The sequence below is a fragment of the Anguilla rostrata genome, chromosome 5 (genome assembly GCF_018555375.3).
Source record: "Anguilla rostrata isolate EN2019 chromosome 5, ASM1855537v3, whole genome shotgun sequence".
Lineage (NCBI taxonomy): Eukaryota > Metazoa > Chordata > Actinopteri > Anguilliformes > Anguillidae > Anguilla > Anguilla rostrata.
In genome coordinates, this window is record NC_057937.1 from 60,748,943 (window position 1) to 60,772,490 (window position 23,548).

The window sequence follows — 23,548 nt, forward strand, 5'->3', positions numbered from 1 at the left end:
CCTGATTCAGATCAGACAGCTTCACCATGGAGACACGCACAGGAGCGGGGTCCACAACGAGGTAAAGAGGGAACAAACAGTCAAAAACGATGACACGTCCACCGTGGACCAATCACAGGGGAGGAGACCAGGCGCTGGCAGATGAGAGGCACTCATCTCCATATTTGGGATAGAAAGGGGTCAAAGTTCAGGGAGGAGATGCAGGACACGGTCACGGGAGGGCCAGGGTTCGAGGGGCTTTGACTGGGCCATTTTACAGCCTTACCTGTCACCAGGAAACCACAGGGACCCAGTACGTCTACAGGATGTCAATCACACAGCATAAGGTCAAACAAACCTGAACATCATAATGCTGATGTAACACTCACTACTGGTAACTGAGCGCAGTGGAGTTCTAGAACACTGGCTTAGAATTTAGGAAAAAACAACATTCTCAAAAACGCCTGCTCTTCAAAGAGTCGACATCAGGAGCCAGAATGAGGGCAAAGCAAGGCAGTCAACAAGTCCAACTTGAAAGGGAATCAAACGGCTTCTCACGGGAACAAGCATGCGCCTCAGCTGATTGGCTGTTTGTTCTTGTTCATCTCTCCGGAGAGAGGGTCGGTTTGAGTTACCTTGACAGGTGAACTTCTTGGAGGGCGTGGTGAGGAGCAGCTTGTCGGTCATCTCCCCCGGCCCGGCGCACCGGGCGATGCCAGGCTCCTTGTACCCGGATTTCACCCACTCGGAAAGCCACTGCATGTTACAGTCACAGTACAGCGGGTTGGCGCCCAGGGCTCTGCGGAGGGCGAGGAAGAGGAGGAAGAATTAAAGACGAAGGCTCGCTCTCCGCGCGGCGCTCGTGTAGACATTATTTAGCGTGGGGGTGGGGGGGGGGGGAGGGGGGGGTGGTGGGGTTGCGTGGTAACTGAGCCTTAATTGATTTCCCGTGAACCGTCCCCTTGGTTTTCAGCATCTGCCCCCCCCCCAGGGAAATGGCAGGGATCTGCTGATTAAACTTCTGCTGACATGAAAGATTCCGAACTTAATTCAAATCAATTATGCCGCCATTATGTCGTTAGATTTCCATTCTGGCCTTTGGAGAAGGTTTCGGGTACAATCAGTGCTCGAGAGCTGCAGCTGACTGAACGTACCTCACCTCCTGATTCCAAACATTTGCATGTGCAGAACACAAACCGCGTATATTCAGCAAAACGGCCTGAGTTTTGAGCCAGAGGGCAACGTGTGTGTGATTTTAATCATGCAATTTTGTGCTAATCGCTGCATCAGAGAAAGGCATTCTGGGTAATATCTGGAGGAGAGGGAAACAGAAGTCGATGAATGAAACGACCAATCGGTAGTCTCCTGTCTCTCCCTGTCGCCATGGTGGTGAGAAGCTTTCCGGTTACACCTGTGTTTCGCACACCTGTCCTTTTGAGTTCAGAGCTTCTGATTACTCTACCAACTGAGTTTCACTCCAACCGAAACAGGGGCTGTCTATGACTGCCAATGAGAGGCTTTCAACAGCCTAAGCCGTCAGAAGAAGAGGCTTTTGAATAACCGCCAATTTCAGTTTCAATATTTTATCACTGACTAAATCAATATCATCACCCAGCAGGACTATAAGCACAGGGATTATGCGTGTGTGTGTGTGTGTGCGCACGTGTGTTTGTGTGCGTGGGTTGGTGGGCGCCTTGCTTTTTTGTTTGTTAACAGTGGCATGTATAGGCATCACTGAATAATTACTGAGATCAAAGACATCCCTGTAAACAAATGTGGGGCCTTTTGTTGTGCCTTTTATCCCAAATAAGGAATTATCATCTGTGTGGGAAAGACCACAGGCCACTAAAGCTCGAATGAGAGAAATAATACAAGTAGCAACAGAACCGCCTGGTTTGGTGGAGGTGTGTCAGGCCTATAGGTGTGAAAGAGTGGAGTTTGGTGGAGGTGTGTCAGATGTACAGGTGTAAAAAGGCGGAGTTTGGTGGAGGTGTGTCAGGGTTACAGGTGTAAAAGGGCGGAGTTTGGTGGAGGTGTGTCAGGTGTACAGGTGTAAAAGGGCGGAGTTTAGTGGAGGTGTGTCAGGGTTACAGGTATAAAAGGGCGGAGTTTGGTGGGGGTGTGTCAGACTTACAGGTGTGAAAGTGCAGAGAGGTCCTGGAAGGCGCCCTCTGGAATCACAGCGATGTCGTTCCCGTGAAGAGACCTACAGAAAGACAGGAAGCGCGTTTGTACTGGAGCCTCCACGGCGGTAACCATGGTAATGCTAGCACAAAAATGGCCCCCCCCGGTCAATCCACAGCCTCTACAACTAAGTTCTATATTCAGACGTTATGAGAGCTCCATAATGTGTTCATAATGTCTTTCTAAATTGTATTTTTTTAGATTAGGTTTTTAAATTGCTTCGGGCTTTCCAATATAAAGCCTGGAGTACTGCAGTTTAAAAAAAAGAAGAGCTATATTTATACTGCCTTTATGCAATACAGACAAACTCAGTTATTCTAACGAATAATACAGGTGCACCTGTGGACACAGGTAGAGAGCACTCACAGGAGCCGGAGAGACTTCAATCCATCGAAGGCCTTCACTGGAATGCACCTCAGCCGATTGTAGCTCAAAATTCTTTAAGGTGGGTAGGAAAAAAAAAAAAAAAACACATGCATTGTTAGCCACACTACAGAGGTTTAAACGTGTTTCTGCACAAGAAATAAGGTGCTCAATCACTAAAGAGCGATGAGCAGTCATCAGCAGCTGGCAAATCATTGTTGGGGGCAAAGGTCACATTGTTGGGGGGCAAAGGTCACATTGATGGGGGCAAAGGTCACATATATAAAGGTCACAGCAGAAGATGCCACATTGAAGAAGCCAGACTCACAGGGTAAGCAGTTCAGACATGTTACTGAAGCTTTGGTTGGACAAGGTGCTGATCTGGTTGTTACTTAAATCACTGGAAGAAAACAAGATCGACAAAGACAAGCATAAATACATTCCTACACACACAGAGGGGCCATTTTCAAGATCATGCTGCTGATTGGACGTTTCAAACCAGGGCAGACTGTTAATTCTTTAAGCTATAAGCTTACAAAGTTATTCACAAGGGAAGCAGTACAGCATTTCACATTCACTCTGAAGAGGGTGACTTCAATGCTACACAGTTCAACTCCAATCCAACTCCAACAGAGTACGTATGCATCCAATAGGGACCGCATGCACTCTGCAAGAGTTGATTTAACACTTAACATTACACTGTGTACATGCGCACCAAGCTGATAACTCCAAACTACTTTTCAGCAAAATTATCTATAAACAAAGAAAAAACAACAGGCAAAAATAATCAACTGAGCTCAAAAACAGAAAACCGACTCAAACACTCCCATGCACCACACCCTTTAAAACGCAACAGTCTGCTTTTTGCCATTCCTTCTACGGTTTCACTAAAGTCATAAGGTTTCTTTTTAAAAGATGCATTTTTTTTCTCCCCCCACAACACCCTACAGAAAATTCTGCATCCAGGGAAGAATTACTTTAATTAATCATCCCCAAACGCAGTAAGAAACCAAATTAATAAAACACTTCAGTACGAAAGAACCTACATGAGTGTTAAGTGCCGGTAAGTGGAGAGTTCCTTTGGAACCTGGGTGAACTGGTTTCCATCCAGATACCTATCAAAGAAATTAGAAAACCAAGTTATTTTCACCGTTGAGGAAATTCCACATTTTCGGTGCTGCAAATGAATATTTTCTTTGGAACAGAAACAAACAACATCTCATATCCCCCCCCCCCCCCCAAAAGCCCAGCTAATCATTTCAAGGAACCGAATGCTTAGTGGGATTATTTTACCACTTGCAATGCGCATTCCCCCCCCCCCCCATTTTCAACGGCAGCGTCCAACAGTGCACGCCTCTAGGTAATGTTTAAAACATAAACATCTTTTTCATATTTGAGGACAAATTACAGCGAAATGGAACTGTTTAGAGTGCAGTTCAAAGCAGGGCGAGCTGAAGGCAGCCATTCTCTCTCTCTTAACCCGTAGCTCACTTCAAACTGCGTGCATCGAGTTATCCCTCTCAGCGGGATCTTTCTCTTAAGGGGTTTGATCTCAGGCACTGGATTCAGGTACTGGGGAATTGTTTCAAAGGGAGGGGTGGGGGTGGGGGGCTTGGCATTTGGAACATAAACATTGCAATCATGGACTTCATCCGTCCATCTGCGTGTTTATCTATTGTTTCGCCATAATACTTCGTCAGTTAATTGTTTTTAGAAGCTCACCACAAGCAGATGTGCATTTCCCAACGGGTCGCATTCATCAAACGGAGCGCAATTCAATCTGACGCATGCAGTCACAATGTCGGACAGACTGTCCAGCTAAATGTACTTGTTCAAACTGATGTGCAGATGCGAGCAGTTTTTCACGAAGTGAACTGGTATGGGTTACACAATAGGCTATGCAACAATGCGGACACAAACAAATTTACTCAAATTGAAATCTGTTTGTGAATTCTTTTTAGAATTATAAATATACTTTATATTTGTGCAAAAGGGTCATGTTATATTAGTATTACATGGAGAATTTTGATATATTTTGAAAATAAATGGCGTGTTCCAAAACTGTGCCAAAATTTTACGTTGCTTCATTCTTAAGCTAAACTTATGGCTAAAAAGCAAGTTTTGTTTAGGCAAAGTTGCATATGAAGAGAGTTAAGGTAATTGCCATAGCCTACATTTTTATTAATGCTCTTAAAAAGCATGTACTAGAGATGAGCCACAGAAAATATCCTTGTTGTGGACTGTAATGTGATGTAATGCACTGAAATCTCATAGGGTCATAAATACCTTCGCAGAAATTAAATATACTGCAATATATTGGAAACGTGGACTTTTTGAAAAATATAACTTCAAATATATTTTTACAAATATATTTTTATAAATATGCCATATCTAAAAGCAGCAATCTACCGATATATTGCAGTATATATTTTATTTAAATATTTATTTAGATATTTTCCATCACGGTTAACACATCCTCAAGTCTTCTCTAAACGGAGCTCTAAGAGTTAAGAAATATGAGATAATACATTCAATCTCCGCAAAACAACCCCGCAGAACACAAAAAATAAATATTGGCGACATCTAATCAAGACATCTATAATAACGGGAGCCGGCGCCTACCCGCGCGGGCTTCCTGAGTGATATACGCTAATTGAACGGCCCTGCCAGGTGATGCAATCTGCGCGTGCAGACAGTAAGAGAAATGAGAGCTGGCAGCGGTAATTTACCGCGGGTGTGCAGACGCTGTGACGCAAGCCCTTTGTTGGAGATTAACCGATAACCTAATGAAAATGCTGGGTTTTTTCCGTTTTGACGGATGTTTTTTTAAACGCTTCACTTTGCGCTTCTTTAAAAAAAAAAAACGGCAAAAAGTGCTGAGAGGGCTCGTTTTCGCCAGATCATCACTTTCTGGTTTCAGACGGGGAGCTTTAATGTCCTTTTTTAAATGTCTTTTTATCGGTGCGCCGTTTTAAAGAGCGCCACCGCTTTGATTTGAGAAGCGCTCGTTTTCACAGGCCTGACTAAAGAGGAAATAAATCAGACACCGCGGGCTTTAACTTCATCACATGATGCGAGCTGATCATTCATCAGTTTTTTTTTTTACTGCTACTAAATGATGTGCGCACGCATGTAATGGTGGAGAGCCAGCCTGCTCATATGATGTATGCATGTGTGCGTGTATTTAATGAGCGGGAAAGCGGTGATTGTGTGTATTTTCTACGTGTACGCATGCGTGTAGTTTATGACAGTGTATGATGTGTGGTGTATCTGTACATATCCTAAATGTGTTCACGTGCATGCACACGTGTTTCGTGAGAGTGTGCGTGTGGCAAATCTGTACACATTTTCAAAGGTTTTCATGTGCGCACGTGTGTGTGTTCTTGTGAGAGCGTGTGTGTGGTGTATCTGTACGCACTCTGAATGTGTTCATGCGCTTGCATGTGTGTGTTTTATCAGACATCGTGTGTGGCGTATATATATCTACGCATTTTTAACGCATTCACACGTGTGTGACATACGGCCCCTCAGCACAGTTCGTGAGCACGCCCACATGCGTTGGTGCGCGTTCCCAAAGCGCGTTCCCAAAACGTTTCCGCATGAACGGACGGCGCCCCCTGCTGGCCACTCACAGCTCGGTGACCTCCCTGGGGATGCCCTTGGGCAGGGTCTTCAGGGCCTTGTTGCTGCAGCGCACCACCGTGTCCAGGCAGGTGCACTCCGCCGGGCAGCGGGTCAGGGGCGAGCAGCTGCTCTCGTCATTGCCTTCGCGGCCACGGGCAGAGGAAGAGGAAATAAAACACACGCTTTAATGCCCCCCCTCAGACCCCATCAAACCGCTCATTACACACACACGCGGTCCGCTCTGCCACCCCGGCCAGCTTCTCATCGGGGGTAATATCATATGTGCTGCGTTTTAATAGCAGTGACTTACTCCCTCTTAAACCGCTTCATTATTAATGGCACTCTCGGCTTCATTATGACCTCTGATGTCGGCGGATCCATGAGAAGTTCCACTGGGGCCACTTAACCAGTTTACAATCAAGACGACGCGGAGGCAAGAAGCTCACGCCCGCCGTGCGTGGAACAAGCAGCGCAGAACTGCTGAAAATAAGCCTGAGGAGTAGCAGGGCGAATAAACACGTAGCTGGAGCTACATCTGCACATGCTACGCATGGCTTTACCATAGAATATCAGATAGTAAGAAAAATATATCATATTTAATATATATATGCATATATTTAATATATATGCATATATTACCCTTCTCCTTTTTTATTACATTTCTGTCATCCTACTCTTTGCTGCTACCGGTCTCCCTGTTTATACGATTTAAAAAACACCTCAGGAGTAATAATAATAAAGCAAATGAAAGTAAGTTGAGTAAGTAAGTAAGAAGAAGATCCACCCACCATCGTCACAGGCGAAGTCCTGAATGGCCACATCCTGGATGGGGATCTCCTTCAGGAAGTAGGGGTTTTGGCATCGGGGGTTGCCCGTGACGATCCTCTTCTTCCTCAGCCACTCCCCCAGCCAGGCCAGGTGACAGTTACAGTTGAAGGGATTGGCCAGGAGGTTCCTATTGGCCGAGAGCCAAGAAACAGGGGGTGTCACTCAACGGGCTGAACATTCTGTTTACGTGTCGTATGGTTTGACCCCCCCTGAAGTTCATGGCGGGGGCTCTGCGCTGAAATGAGTCAAGGAAGTAAATGATCACAGTATAAACAAATGTTCTTATTTTCGGTGTCATTTCTGTTGTCGTTGGAATGGTTTGCCACTCAAGAAAGCTGTACTTCCTGTGCGTTAGTGAGCTAGATGTTCTCTTACACGACTGAGTACACAGTAAAACGTCCACTGTTAATTCAACTCTTGACAGATAACATTTGGTTCCACTCCGGAATGTGGGACCAAACGTTACCTGTTAACACTGCTAGAGTTGAATTGATCAAAACAAATCAAAATTTATTTATATAGCGCGTTTCACAAACAATCGTCAAAATACACTTCACAGACAACCCTGGCCTAAACCCCCACAGGAGCAAGGCTAAGGCAACAGTGGCAAGGAAAACCTCCCTGGACATTTTGCTGTGTAGCAGCCGGTTCACATGTACAACATGTACCTATATGTTCAATGTTGTAACATTTCCCCATGTGAAAAAATATAGCTACTTCATAAAAAATGAAATTTATCTGTCGGTACACTGCTGCCCATCGGTCTCTGTGTATATCTCTGCATTCAATAAATATGGAAATGCGCAATACAAGAATATCTGTCAAACCATTTTAATAGTTTACAACAGTTTCGCCTTAGAACGTTTGTCAAATACATCACAAGGAGACGACAAAACAATCTCGAAATCTGAAGACACCATTTATCTGATAAATGCAACACCCCAAACCTTTCAGTCTCATCTTTGCATATAAGGATTGCGTTCCTATCTGTCATTCATCCAGTTACCATCCAGTTCTACAGCACACTGGAGATTGAACCAAATCCACAGCTTCAAGCAGCTCAATAGAAAATAGCCCAAAACAAAAGAATTGGGTCACGTGAAATAAATTACTTCTCTGATTAGCTTTCAACACCCTGCTCTAATTCAACACATAACCACTGTAACTAAATATAACTTAACTCTAACCCTAATTTCAAATGTTAATATCCTAAAATCTACTTATCGTCTATTGCACATTGTTTTTAAGGATAATATCACGTGCTAGTACCATGAAAAAAGGCAACGTGCAAAAGATAAGGTGGAAATCGAACGGAACTGAAAGGAGTGAAGGTCAGTGGAACTAAATTGCCCGCGCATCAACACATAATTTGTGTCCACCGATCTGTCTTTTCTACGTTCACAGTGATTCTATACTTCGATTCTATACTAAATTGCAGACAAGAGAATCGTTCCGGGCCCTGCGCGAAATTGCATTTGCAAAGGTGAATTTGAGGTGTTAGCAATTTTTTCGGCTAATTGAAACGGGCAGCGGTTTTGACGTGCTGTCAGAGCGTACCCAATCAATTAATTTAACCGGCCGATTAAGAGCGGATTGCAATCCATTATTGGACGTTTACTTAACGCGCATATTTGGCTGAGCTGTCAATCCGAATGGTTTGACAGGCCCGTTTTATTTATTTATTTATTTCTCCAATGGAGAAATCCTAGTTGTCCGTCCCAACGGATAAACGCGCGTTGCAGTCCAGGAGAAATTAAAGTGGAAAAAAATAAATAAATAAATAAATTTCCCAAAGCTGACAATATGCGCGTGAACAGAACGTACTTGAGAATTCCATTATTTATGAACGCTCTATCTGCAGCCTCCAGGAAGACGAGCAGAATCTGATAAAAGCATTAAAATGACGGGCACTGTGCATAATATCTGCCAGGAAGCCTTCACTTATTGTCGGGCCTGTCATACAGAAGGGGGGGGAATTGTCAACAGACAGAGGTGCTTCTAATAACGCGCGGAAAGCACAAACCCGGCCGCTGCTACACGGCGAATATAACATCGCATTTACAGAGCCGGCGACGGAAACTCAGCAGGGAAATGTAATTAGGCGAACCTGAAATCACTCGGTTTGCGTAGATGTCAAAAGCCTCGAAGCGAGGAGAACGAGGTGGAGCTAGCTTAAACACTTAGCCTCGGAGACGTTATTATTCTTGGAAGCACCGTTAAGGAGCGTTTCGACGGCAAGAAGAGCAGGTATCAAGGGTTTATTTGAAATTGGCGTAATCCTCGTCTGCCGCCTCATTATAAATGTTTCGACATTAAGCCGGTAAACGGAGACAAAGGAGCTTCAGGTCACGTGGAGACAGGCCTTCCAGACAGCAGACTACATCTACATTGTCATAACCACTCTATGATGTATTGTACAAATCACTCATAGATCCCGATTCAGAAAAGATCTCACACAGAGCTGTTTTTAATGGCCTTGTTATACGGTATAGCTCTGGTGATATAGCCTACACTATAAAACTACAGACAAGTTAATCTTATACAAAGTTTTATTTTTATTTTTTTCTTATGCAAAGATTTACAGGAAGCAATGTCAGTTGCCTACAGTGAATGATTACCTGGACTGAAACGGAATGATCAACCAATCAATCAATCAATATCTATTGTTATATCCTCCTGAGTCCCAGCAGAATCAAAGTTTAAGTATTACATTTTTTCTACTCTGTGCAAGTATCTTGGATGACAAAAACATGCTGCAGTGAAAGTATTTTGAAATACATTATTTATTTTATTTGTAATGGATGTCTCTTGCTGCACAGTCGAATGTAGGGCCCTTCAGATTAAGATCAGAGACCCGTGTCCCCCTGCATGGATAAAATAATGAACTGGTGGGTCTTAGAAGGACTCTTTTCAAAAAAAGGATTGCTCCAAAGCACCTCACGCTGGATGTTTTCCAGAGGGATTCAAAAATGCAACAGAGAAACCACAATTGAGCTGATTTGGGGAAAAACGGGGAAATTATCCCCCAACCGCATTGAGAAAGCGTTCGAGCTCAGCCAGCCTGGGGAACGGTTTGGACACAGTCCTTCACCTCCTCCTCAAAAATCGTGACGGCTAAGCTGCGAGCAAACTTTGCGGTGACTTTTTAAGATTGCACAGATGTGCAAACTGGATGCTGCAGCAGTGTTTATGCTGGACGAGCTCCTCTGCAATTAGGCTTTCCACAGACGGTGTCTTTTTCCCACAAGGACAGATCAATCAATCACATAATAATAATACCAATAAAAAGAAGAAATAATAATAATAACAATAATAAAAGTAATTTCTTTGCATATCCTTTTGCAACAACAGACCTCTTCCAGAGAAGTTACAAACTGCTCTGCACTGTACTTTTCTTTTTTATTTAAAAAATAGTTTTTTAGGCATCTCTGCTATCATCAGCAAAAGTAGCTTTGAGGGGCCTACACTGCCTCCTGCTGGTGACAAGCGAGGCTGACAGCGAGTGCAGGGTGTGACAGCGGCTCTCGTGTATATATCTCATTCTTTAAAGCACAGGTGCCAAACTCCAGTCCTGGAGGGCCGCAGCGTCTGCAGGTTTAACTCCAGTCCCGGAGGGCCGCAGCGCTGGGTTTAACCCAGTCTGAGGCCGCAGCGTCTGCGGGTTTAACTCCAGTCCTGGAGGGCCGCAGCGTCTGCGGGTTTAACTCCAGTCCTGGAGGGCCGCAGCGTCTGCGGGTTTAACTCCAGTCTGGAGGGCCGTCTGCAGGGTTTCATTTGAGGGTCACAGTGCTCTAAGGTTTTCAGTTTGTCAGTGATTGCGATTGCTCAGGAATCAACACAATTTGTTCATAATTGGCCTTGATTGGCTGCTGATCGAAAGGAAACCACAGAAACCCGCAGACACTGCGGCCCCCTTGGGATTCAGGAGACACTGGAAGGGAGATCGGTGGGCTAAAATACACTGCTCACCTGTATCCAAAGTGCTTAAGGCTTCAAGGCCTCAATTAAGTATTTGCTACACAATTAAGGCGGCAATGCCTGTGGAGTAATCTGTGCCGTTAGTAATGGTTGTATTTTTTGATTCTGCCATGATATTTTTTTTTTTTCCTGTTTCAGTCACCTCTTTCAGTCATGTGACCAGTATCGACCACCCAGACATTTTGCAGGGAGTATTTTTTTATTTTTCGAAAAGAACGAATCCTTTTTTCCTCCACTTGTCTCCACCGTGCTGAAGCCCACATTTTTATGACCACCGAGAAATAAAAGTGTGACGTGGCGTCTCCTCAGAGCGATCAGAGATAATCTGCGCCGTTTTTTTCCTGCCGTATCCCATGGTTCCCCTGAAGAGAGGGGGATTCTGGGAAGGCCCTTATCTCACACACACGGGGCTTCCAGGCCTCCTCCATCGCTCTAAATCCCACCCGGCTATCCTCCCTTTCATCGGCGCGAGCCGTCTGAAGACTCAGACGCAAAGAGCTGTAATTCACTCAGCTTGCTGCAGACGGCTGTACGTCTGGCCCACAAACTAACATCCACAGCTGGGCTCTCTTTTTTGTGTGGATATTTTCCCTCTGTAAGTTTGTTCTTTTTCTGATGCTCACGTGCTTCAAACTGAGCATCTCTGCTGCGATGCTGCTTGGAACGAGCGCGTGAATATATCATCCATCCATCCAGTCAGAATAAACACCCAGAAAAGCAGGAAGTCAGACGACATGCGCAGTAATTTCCCATGATGCACTAGCACATCGCGGGAATAATGGAACGGTGCGGATCTCTGAGAACCGTTAGGACAGATTACACTTCGCAGAAACGTGGTTTTTAATTTTTGTTCCTTTCTTCTGAGAACAGCCAAGAGGCAAAACAAACAAGCAAACAAACAAATAAAAAAGTAAAACAACACCAGGAGACAGGGCCCCCAGAATTATGTGCAGGGGGGAGGGGGCCAGAGTACTCACAGGGTGGACAGAGAGTGTGTGGGGGGGTGAAGTGAGCACGTACTCCAGAGGAGAGGATGTGTGGGGAGGGTGTAGCATACACAGGTGAATGAGCAGCGTAATCACAGGGAGGAGGAGAGTGGGGTGTGCGTCCAGCACCACAGTGTGACAGAGAGTGTGTGGGGGGGGAAGGAGCACGTACTCACAGGATGAGAAGAGGCGGGGGGAGGGTGTAGCATACTCACAGGGTGAAGTGAGCAGCGTACTCACAGGGAGGAGAGAGTTGTGGGGGAGTGTACTCACAGGGGACAGAGTGGTTGGGGGGGCAGTGTACTCACAGGGTGGACAGAGAGTGTGTGGGGGGGGGGCTCAGTGTACTCACAGGGTGGACAGAGAGTGTGTGGGGGGGGGCAGTGTACTCACAGGGAGAGAGAGTGTGTGTGTGGGGGGGCAGTGTACTCACAGGGTGGACAGAGAGTGTGTGTGGGGGATGCTGTCCCAGCATACTCACAGGGTGAAGTGCGCTGCGTACTCAGGGAAGAGAGAGAGTGTGCGTGGGGGGGGGGGGGCTGGGGACGGCCGATACTCACAGCGTGGACAGAGAGTGCAGCGTGTCGAAGGCTCCCGGGGTCATGCCGGTGATCTGGTTGTCGTACAGGGACAGCAGGCGGACGGAGCTCAGGCCGGTGAAGCTGCTGTTGCTCACGCAGCCAATCCGGTTGCTCCGCAGCATCCTGCAGAGAGAGAGAGAGAGAGAGAGAAAAAAACACGTCGACTGTTACTGTCGCTGTCTCCCGGCAACAAGACAACCCCCCACCCCCCCCCCATCCACCTCCACCCATGAGGACCGGGCTCAAGTCTTAATTAAGATGCGCTCACAGCCGGGCCTGTGCTGCAGCCACACCACTGCCTCAGAGGCAGGGATTACTCTGCACAATTATGGCGGCCATTTTGTATTTTATCTTTTTTAAAAAAATTTTATTTAATGCCGTGCAGAAGATGCTGCGGTGGCCGTTACTCAGCTCCCAGTCTCGCATTAATAAACACGAGGGCCCGGGAAAGAGAAGAGAGGTGTTCCCATACAGGCCTGTGATTAATCCAGGGTGCGTGCTTATAAGGCTGCAGGGTCTTCGCATGGTGAACGGCTCAGGCAATCTAACACGGTCAGCCGAACAAGCTGGCTAACAAAAAAAACGGGTTCTCACAACCTTGCTGCAATGTTTCGGCAATGTTATAACACTGACAAAACATTTCAGCAACATTGTGAGAACGTTTCCCCCACCAGCCCTCACGTCTTCTGTGTTCTCACGGTAGATGCATGCTAATTCAGCGCCAGTAAAGGAAGGTGCAGTCCCTGACCTTACCAGCTGAGACTAGACCTGAATCACTCTTTATTGATCTGCGGTGGCTGACATTTACAGCGAGCGATCAACACAAGGCAAGGCTTGGACTTATTTTGATTGGCAGTGGCACTGCAGTGGGGGTATAGAGACTGTTCATAAGCCACTGGTGTATCAACGCCATGCATGATTTAGACTAGTCATGAGTACGGTTTCATGCAGTGAGGGTGATACGATGTGACATCCGCGACTCGCTGATTTGAGCCAATCACGTTTTCCTGAGGGCGAAACCTTCAGTTGGTCAGCAGCTCTTTGGGGATCTCGGCCTCCCTCTGAAACATCTCTCTCTCTCACCACAGGTCTGGATTAAACTGGATTTCTGAAACATCTCTCTCTCTCTCTCTCTCTCTCTCTCTCTCTCTCTCTCTCATCACAGGTCTGGATTAAACTGGATTTCTGAAACATTCTCTCTCTCTCTCTCTCTCTCATCACAGGTCTGGATTAGACTGGATTTCTGAAACATCTCTCTCTCTCGTCACAGGTCTGGATTAAACTGGATTTCTGAAACATGTCTCTCTCTCTCTCCTCTCTCTCTCTCTCGCCACAGGTCTGGATTAAACTGGATTTCGGATCGCGGGGAGCGCAGAGCGACACTCACAGAGTCCGGAGCCCGCTGAGGCCCTTCAGCATGCGGTAGTGAACGTTCTCCAGACGGTTCCCGGTCAGGATGAGCTCGTTGACCCCCACGGCCCCCTCGAAAGAGCCCTCCTCGATGTCCGTGATTTTGTTGTTGCTCAGGTTGCTGCGGGGGGGGGGGGGGGGGGGGGGGGGGAGAAGCGGGAACACAAACGGAACCCGGCGGTTACCATGGCATCGCGGCAGAACGCTCAGAGTCACCGCAGATTCCGCACGGTCACCAGATACTCAGCTCTGTTCTGTACTCTGTGACGCTGAAATCTCGGTCCCCTTACTGAAGCCAACATTCCAATTTTACATTATATATCTAATATATCTGCAAATTCAAGCAAAATACTGTGGCAGTGAATGGCCTCCACTGTAAAATATCACAGCGAACTGGAACCTCCTGTAGTTACTAAATGGGAGAATGTAGGAGCTGTGTATCTAGTAAATCTATAATATCGGTGGTATCACAGCTGAGTATCCGGTGAGTCCATGATATCTGTGGTATGGCTTTCGGAAATGACAGTGGTTCCTCTGCTCAAGGACTGTTCTCATATCCCCTGATATCACTGGAACAAAGGCGTCATATAAAAGTGCTTAAGGTGTGATGGGACAGTGCTTCTGGTACACCTTGAGCCGTCTGAATGCTGAATGGCTGTGATTGCGCTAACAATAAACGTGATTGATCCGCCCACATACACACTCACACACACACACACACACACACACACACACACACTCACACATATATATACAAACACCTCAATTTTCCATTCCCTGAAAAAAAACAACAAAGACAATATCGTTTTATTATAATGCCTATCTGCCAGCTGCCGTGTGTTTACCTCCTCAGGAGAGTGTGTGCGTGTGTGTGTCTTTGCGTGTGTGTCTGTGTGTGTGCGTGCGTGTGTGTATGTGTGTCTATGCGTGTGTGTGTGTGTATGTGTGTGCGTGTGTGTGTCTATGCGTGTGTGTGTGTGTATATGTGTGTGTGTGTGTGTGTGAGTGTGTGTCTGTGTGTGTGTATGTGTGTCTATGCGTGTGTGTGTGTGTGTGTGTGCGTGAGTGTGTGTGTGCGTGTGTGTATGTGTGCGTGTGTGCGTGTGTGTATGTGTGTCTATGCGTGTGTGTGTCTGTGTGTGTGTGTGTGTGTGCGTGCATGTGTGTATGTGTGTCTATGCGTGTGTGTGTGAGTTTCAGAGGCAGTACACTCACATTTTTCGGAGCTGGGGGAGCTTCTTGAAGATGCCGGTCGCTTCCAGAACTGTGAACTCGTTGTTGTTGAGACGACTGGATGAAAGGAAGAGAAGATGAAGAATAAAGTGTTCAAAGCCTCACTACTGAGGGTCTTCAGGGAGAATCCACTCACTTAAACGCGAACGTGACACATTAGGAAGGTCAAATACTTTCCCCAAAACAATAAAAAACAAAGAATGCTAATTTTAGTTCACTGTTAGTTGGAAACATTGTTTGCCATTTTGTTTTTCTGTCTCAATGATCGCGTACAAGGTTACCCAGTTCACTTGCTCAGATTCCATACGAGAGCCCCCCCCCCCACCCTCCCCCTCCTCGCCCCCGGCCCAGTGCATTGTGGGAGGTGACTCACAGCTCGGCCGTGTACTGGGGGATGTGGTCGGGGATGCGCGTCAGCTTCTGATTGGAGCAGTCCACCGTGGTGCCCTCGCACCGGCACTTGTCGGGGCAGGCCAGGTCGGCGAAGCAGTCGCTGCCCAGTTTGGAGCGGTAGTCCTCCGTGCCTGTGGGACACCGACAGACCCGCGTCACTCAGGAAACCGCGGCAACATTCCGGAGGGGGGAGGGGCTGTTAGTACACAGGGAGGTTTACAGGAGCGCAGGGGGCGGGGCTCGGAACACCGGGGAGAGGGGTTGACGGAGTTCTTTATTGGTCAAGACTGAGAACACGAATAGATAAAGTGGGCGGAGCAATCAGGAGCCGCCAGGAAGCGGAATGATTCTGGAGCAGAGGAAACTCGTTTGTCTCCATTATAAAAAAAGGACAGGAATTTGGGTCCTAAGCCAGCAAAAGAAATTAAATAAAAACAATAATTTAATAAAGGGGAATGAGACTCCCTCTCGAGTCCGTTTCTGTTTCCTCAGCTGAAGGAACAGACAGATCCCTCTTTTTTTCTAGAGAGTGGCAGACAGACCCTCGTGAGAGCCACCCCCCCCCCCAACCCTCCACCCCCCACAATCCCCGAATCCCATCCCACAAGATGTCATGCACTCGTCAAAAAAAAAAAAAAAAAACTTAAAAACGTTCCTTCTAGCCGTCTCTTCTGGCTTTCCCAGGCTCGGAGGACACTGCAAGACATTCCATGGTGCTTGACAGAACCATGCTTTACTCATACCGTGCAACCACATGGTTAGATCAAGCACAAAAGAAAGACCTGCTGAATTTCCTGCTCTAGGGCGGGGGGGGAGGGAGGGGAGGGAGGAGGAGGGGGAGAGAGAGAGAGAGAGTGAGGGGGACAGTGTGGGACAGGGGATAGAGGGATGGGGAGAGAGAGGGAGATAGGGAAGGAGGGAGAGAAAGAGAGAGAGGAGGGGGACACAGTGTGGGACAGGGGATAGAGGGATGGAGGGAGAGGGAAGGAGAGAGTGAGGGGGACACAGTGTGGGACAGGGGATAGAGGGATGGGGAGAGGGAGGGAGAGAGGGAAGGAGGGAGAGGGGGACACAGTGTGGGACAGGGGATAGAGGGATGGGGGGCGTGGGAGGGAGGAGGTAAAAGAACAGAGGAAGACAGCGGCAGGAGATTTGCAGCAGCGTTGGCATGGACAGAGGCAAGGTTCACGGCAGTACAGGAACACACAGTCACACGCAGCGTTTCTCCCCTCTAACAGAACACGCCTCTGCCTCAGCCCTTCACTTCAAACGTTTAGGGAACCCGCAGAAGATTAAAATATACTGTCGTAATGCACAGGTGTTTGGGTGTGGAGGGTGGGGGTGTTGGGGTGGGGGGGTCTGGGGGGGAGGGGTGAGACAGCACATGGGGGAGAACAGTAGGGGCACAGAGGGGGGGAGCTGCAGAAACACAGGAGGTGCTTTAGCTGGAGGGCAGGTGAGTTACTTACAGCCGAAATGGTGAACTCCTGAAATTAGGCCGGAGAGCCAGGAGGGAAAAGAGGACACAGCGTTTCATCCTTTAGCTCTCTAAACCCCCCCCCCCCCCTCCAGCAGGTCACGTGACCAAGCCATCGCAAGCTACCACGGTAACCAGGGCCCAGTTGTTTATAGGAATCCCCTCCCCCCTCTCAGGAAGAAACAAAAAATAAAAAATAAGTTGGAAAAAGTTTGAGATTGGAGGTCATTTCCGTTTCAGTCTAAATTTAAATTCAATTCTTGGACAATTAAAAAAATGCCCATAGTGTTTAATGAAAACTAAAAATAATAATAACAACAGCAATAATAATAATAAAACATACAATATCTATAAACTGGAACTGACTTCGACTCTGGTACGCAATAAAAAGTCCAGAGCAACTGTCCTGCGACTTCCGTCTCCAAATCAGCCAAATCAGAGAGGCCCCCTCACATTTTGGCTAAGAGGCTAACGGCTGCCTTCGGGCTGCCCGAGGAAGCTCGCATTTTAAAGAGCCTGTTCCCACCCCCCCAGCCAACCCCCCACCCCCCACCCCCCCAGCCACCCCCCACCTGCCTCATTACACAGTGCCCTCGACTGGCGTTCCCAGCTGAGGCCTTTCTGAGGTTATCAACAAATTAAACACTTGCTGCAGACATGCAAATGCGTTAGTGCAGCCTCGTCAGAGCGCTCAGAGGCACGGCGAGCTCACGCCGAAAACTCCACAGGGGAAAGAGAAGAAAACGTTAATTTGCCTAATTAAAGGGGTTGAACTATCGCTGTTCTCCCTCGCAGCTACGGAGTATCAACAGAGAATAATTGCTCGGCGTCGGACGAGATCATTTAGGGAGGCGTTTTACACTGCGGCTTACTGACTGATCAGCGGCATATCCAAAGTGACACACTTGAACTGAATGTCTTAAGAATAAAAAATTTTAAAAAAATGGCTTTTGTACAAAAACTATATTTTTAACAATGCTTTGGAATGAAACTCCTACACTACATGATTATGATTATAAAAAAAGAACGGTTGACATTCATAGGAAAAGCACTTCAGTTAGACCCTTGATGGACTGAAAATTCAATCAAAGTGCTAACGCTTGCACACTGATGAAATGCCAAGTGACAGATGAACTGAATACATTTTTAAAAGCTGTTAAATATTCATCGTATTTACAAGCACTATCAAACACAAAGAAGCGAATATGCATAATTATTATCTTTTTCCCCCTGTTTCGAGGTGCCTGTCGGAAAAACTGCTACAAACACCACATCATGAAAGAACTTCTGAAATGCAGTGTACACACACAGAATCCAAGAGTATGGATACACGCTGGCCTTTCACTCACACAGGTAGAGAGTGCCTGTATGGTCACCAAGGAAACGAAGAGCCAGGGTTACATGCAAACCAGGAATAATAAAGCAGGACTGATGGTTGGTGTCATCACCAGAGAGAAGCTCCACCAATCACAGATGCTGTTGATAACGAGAGATGGAACAACGGCAACAGCGATTGGTGGACAGCTTTTGGCTACGCTTCCTGGATACCATAAGGGACCCTGGAAGTAGAGCCAGAAAGTATCCACCAATCACCATCTGGGCTACTCCTCGGTAACTAATGTTACAACCGCAAGATATTTGCCTGGCAACGTCCAATACAGCTACCCACTGTAATAGAGACTGATATGTCCTTTTTTACTGATCATAAGGTAATAACCCTATGAGTCTTTATTATGTGGCAGTACTGGACCTCAACCACACAGATAGCCTGCATTAGTAATGTCCGTTACCGTGGAGTTGCCCATCTGTGTTGTTGTTCTGCGTCTGATTACCAACGTGCTCTGTGATTGGTGGAGCTCCTCCGTGGTTTCCATACCAACATTCCATCTCTGGTCCATTACGCCTGATTCATCCACAGGTTTAAAAAAAAATCAAAAAAATTGTTTTGTGAAGAGCTACTGAACTTAGGTGGTGGACGTGTCAGTCATCTCCAGTGCTGCTTCCGAAACATGCGCAGAAGTGCTGTTACTGAAAAATCAGGCTGGGAGGGGGGTCTGGGGGGGTGGGGGTGGGGGTACTCTTTGGGTGAGCAGCCATAGCACCACAACTGAACGACCTACCTGGAATGAAATACTGTTCTTTTGCTAAACAAGAGAGGAGATAGACAGAGAAAGACAGAGCTGAAGGGTGACTAGAAGAGGACAGAAATACGTGTGTGTCTGCATGCATACATGTATGGTGTGTGTGCATGTGTGTACGTACTGTATGTGTGTGTCTGCGTGCATACACGTATGTTGTGTGTGCATTTGTGTGTGTACTGTATGTGTTTGTCTGCATGCATACATGTACGGTGTGTGTGTGTACGTGTGTGACTGCTGTACGTGTGTGTCTGTGTGTTGTGTGCTTCACTGGAAATACAGTGCTGTTCATCTTCACTGGACGTAACATAAGGAAAATGGGTGTACAGTATGACATCATCACCTTGATTTATACCCGGAGGAACAAGGAGAAAGTGGGTGGGAGCAGGGCGGAGGAACAGCCGGGTGGAGCGGAGCGGAGGGGAGGGGAGGGGAGGGGGCGTGTCAGAGCGTGGGTCGGGCCGGGAGGCGGGGCCGGTTACCTGAGCAGCGGAACTTCTTGCTCTTGATCTGACCGATGCGCTTGTTGGCCAGCCTGCGGGGGCTGGTGCAGCGGGCACCGCTGGTCTCGATGGGGTTGTCCTGCAGGTAGTCGGCCAGCCACTTCAGGTGGCAGTCGCAGATGAACGGGTTCTGGGCCAGGTGCCTTGGAGGAAGCCAGGCCGTTTTATTTTTAAATAAATTTTTGAAAAGTTTCAGGTGAGAGAAACACGCGTGAAGCGTGTTGGTGAGAGAGCCAAGGGACTCCCCGCAGGTTATCACAACCCTTTCCTGTTTCCTGTTTCCTCACCCCACAACACCACATTCCCTGTGGGACTTACCATTACCTTACACTGCTACCCAGAAAGACACTGTTCATTCTGAAAGCTTCCTGTCCTAATTCTTGCCAAAAAACAAATAGAGTTGCTTGATAACGCTCCCTGACACACAACAGTATAATAAACAATGGTAAAATGCCCTTATGGAAACTTATATTGAAATGAAACATAGTTCCAATATACTGCAAAACGTCACAATATATAGGCAAGCAAATTGTTGCAAATACTGTAATACCTTACACAACTGCAAAATATATTTTCCCTTTTCTATATTTCAGTATAAGTCTGCATATCTTAAATATATTGCAATATATTGCATTTCTGTAAGGGAACAGTCGGGACCACAGTAGCTCATATAAGCAGATAGTTCATTCTTCTGCCAAAGACCAAAAGTGGAGACTGTACAGTGATATCTCTATCAAAAACAGTACAGACAGACTGTGAGGGAGAGAAACCTGTTGTAACTGTTTCAGGCATTTTCAAGCGGAAGATCCGCGGGGGGAAAAAACTCAAAAAGCAAATATTACATACAGCGTTTGGATGGCTCGAAGGGCGGCGAACGTTCCCTTGGCGATGGTTTGGAGCTTGTTGTCGTAGAGGGAGAGGAGGTTCAGGTTGTGCAAATCTTGAAACGCATCCACACGCAGGCAATTAATCTTGTTGGCGTTCAGAAGTCTGACAACATGAGAAAGAAACATGGATCGTGTAAAAAAAAATAAAAAATAAAAAACCTATTCCAGTTCACTGCAGGTCTGTTAGTGCTTTTGTCAGGTCCACTGGATCATCTGTACATTATATGGACCATATATGAAGGACTAACAATTCATGATTCCACATCCAGCGGGATTTCAGCTCAGAATGTGTTTCGCATTTGCTCTGGTTTCAGGCAACGACTGTTTAGAAAAAAATATATGAAAAAAAAAAAAATCGAGGGAAATATTATCGCCAGATTTTTATCTTAAACCAAACAAATATATATTTTTTTAAAGAAATCCTTAAAGGAACCGGCTGAACAAACAGCATCAGAGATTAATCATTTTCAGGCGTGCTCGCCGCGGCTCTGGAAACGCCGAGCCGAAAGGAATGCGCTCGTTTGTACGCACGCACGCACGCACGCACGCACGCACGCACGCACGCACGCACGCACGCACGCACGCACGCACGCTTCGCCGCTACGCGCCTGGAAGCCGCGTTTCTGACGAGCGGCTGGATCTGGGGGATTCTCTCAGAGGTAGCGTCCGGTATGGCCCAGATCTGGCCCGGATTTGGCCCGGATTTGGCCCGGATTCAGTCCAGATTTGGCCCACTGCCAGCGGCGCGGTGCGTAGGAACACGTCATGTCATCAACACTTCCTCAGGAAAGCGGGGTTAGCGGCAGGAAGTTGTGATTTCAGTAATACTGCCCCCTCCGCCGCCCCCACCTCCGCACCCCCTCGCCCCCCCACCGCCAAATCTTCTGAAGCGCAGACACGCCCTCCCCAGGTGCTGTCACACGTGTGCTGTCTCTGATCACAGCAAGCGCCGACAGAAAACAAAAACAAATCATCTCAATACCCCAGACTTTTCTCAAAAGGCATTTCTGAGAAAATATCTAGGCGGAGAACTTCTGTTGTTTTTTGTATGTTTTTGTCTGCGCGTCCTGAAGAATAAAACTACAGGCCCATCGCAGAAATAAGATGGATTCCATGGGGCGATGAGAACATTCAGACCAGCGCCTTACGCGGCGGCACCTGTGGCGCATTTCTGAGCGGTTTCGTCAGCGCGCGGGGATCAGACGCACGGCGGACTTCCTGCCGTCAGACGCTCCGGCATTACGCCCACTTCCTGTCCCGTGAGATTTAAAAGCCGCGAGCGGAGGCGTCACGCAAAAGATCCCGCTCAATATCGCACAAAAAAACGCCACATCTTCCTCCTGTGGGGGGCGCTATGCTACACCCCTCATCAGCCCACCCCCCCCCCCCCACCGTGCCCCCCCAGTTGGGATTCCCCTCACTGAAACCCCAGGAGCCGGCAGATAATGCTTGTGCGCTAACCTCCCCCGCCCTCCCCCCCCCCCGCCCGCGCTCCTGGGCTGTAATCGGTCTCTGGAGCTGGCAGGCCGGAGCGGCGGTAAGCCAGCTATTTGGCGGGATAATCCCTCATAAAATGACAGCGGCGCGTTGAGGGGGAGGGGGGGGGGAGCCGCCAGCCCCCCCGCCCGCCCGCCAGCCGTTTACATTTCACTAGCGTGCGCCGCGGCGGCGGTGGCTGGTAAGATAAGCACATTGTGCTCCTTCTGTCCCCGCCGATGGCCTTTTGGCCGCTCTGCAACTCGGAGAGCTCCTTGTGACAACTTCATCTGCCCCTCCCCCTCCCCTTCACCCCCCACCCCACCCCCCGGAAGCAGCTGGCTGCCCCATGTCTCATCTACACCACACCCCCCCACCACCACCACCCCCCCGCCTCCGCGACTCCACACAAAACGCACTTCGCTCACACTTCCCCATACGAGGGAAAGGACTGTGAGAGAGGGAAGGCGAGATGAATGACTGGATGAATGAACGGATGAATGAAATATAATAAACTGCGTGTGTAATCCCTTAATGCGATGTTCCGGGTGGCCTGGCGCTCCATTTCACACTTACAGTCACATTCAGGCGTTTTTTTTCCTTTCTTTTTTTGCAGACGCTGTCATCCAGCGAGACTTACCGCGGCTTACCAGCGTCTTTCAGCCATGAGAGGAAGCTGAGCGAGGGTTCTACAGACATGGCGGTCTCTCCGTACCCGCCAAAACAGCGTCGCGATTTAGCGCACCTCGTTCTACTCGCACGCCCTTTTTTACGTCCAGCGGAAACGCTTAAAAACAACGAACGTGCGGAACGGGCAAACTCAAACAGCTAGCGCGTGGAAGCTAACTCCGTCTGATGACTGGGATAAATTTTATGCACTTTTTTTTTTTTTTTTTTTTACACCACGCTCAGATAAAAAAAACGGTTTAGCTAATTTGAATGTTCACTCACAGCAGCTGCAGGGAGAAGAGCCCCTCGAACAGGCCCTTGGGGAGCTCGGTGATTTTGTTTCCGTACAGAACCCTGAAACAGAGAAAAAAAAGGGTAAAAACAAAAACATGTTAAGATATTCCACGGATACGAGACAAGACGAGCAGAGCACAGCACAGCAGGCCGGGCATCGGGAGCAAGCGAAAAACCGCGAACTTAACATCCTATTAGCCTTGTCACACTGACCGCCATTTTCACCCGAAGCAACACCAAATTAGCAACAAATAGCACAACACACACACACACACACACACACTCTCAATAACAGCAGCGTTTCAGCGTTTTCTTGCGCGGATTGAAAAGCCCTGTCGTCTCTGTGCTGGCTGCTGGATGCACTTTTCTGGAAGGGGCCCCCAGTAGAACGTGCCGCTCGGGGCCCGAAGATCCCACCAACGGAGAAGCTTTTGAACAGGGTCCCCCCCCCCCGGAGATGGGAGGGGGGGTAAGAAAAGCAGAGTGAGAGAGAGAGAGAACAAGAGAGAGGAAGAGGGAGAAAGAGAGAGTCCTGCTTCTTCCTG

At 47.7% G+C, this 23,548-nt stretch overlaps 1 protein-coding gene across 2 annotated transcripts in view; it reads right to left on the reverse strand.

Annotated features, from left to right (window-relative positions):
• Positions 1–23,548, reverse strand: part of slit2 (slit homolog 2 (Drosophila)) — a 164,763-nt gene that overhangs the window by 22,658 nt on the left and 118,557 nt on the right. For both annotated transcript variants that reach the window (XM_064337515.1, XM_064337514.1), the window contains exons 12-25: positions 22,992–23,063; positions 20,524–20,667; positions 19,657–19,820; positions 15,540–15,690; positions 15,149–15,223; positions 13,911–14,054; positions 12,503–12,646; positions 6,939–7,105; positions 6,159–6,291; positions 3,573–3,641; positions 2,855–2,926; positions 2,530–2,601; positions 2,114–2,185; positions 615–778 (exon numbers count right to left, since the gene is read on the reverse strand). In XM_064337515.1, the coding sequence (XP_064193585.1) occupies positions 615–778; positions 2,114–2,185; positions 2,530–2,601; positions 2,855–2,926; positions 3,573–3,641; positions 6,159–6,291; positions 6,939–7,105; positions 12,503–12,646; positions 13,911–14,054; positions 15,149–15,223; positions 15,540–15,690; positions 19,657–19,820; positions 20,524–20,667; positions 22,992–23,063 (1,643 nt within the window). The remainder of the gene's footprint in view (positions 1–614; positions 779–2,113; positions 2,186–2,529; positions 2,602–2,854; positions 2,927–3,572; positions 3,642–6,158; positions 6,292–6,938; positions 7,106–12,502; positions 12,647–13,910; positions 14,055–15,148; positions 15,224–15,539; positions 15,691–19,656; positions 19,821–20,523; positions 20,668–22,991; positions 23,064–23,548) is intronic.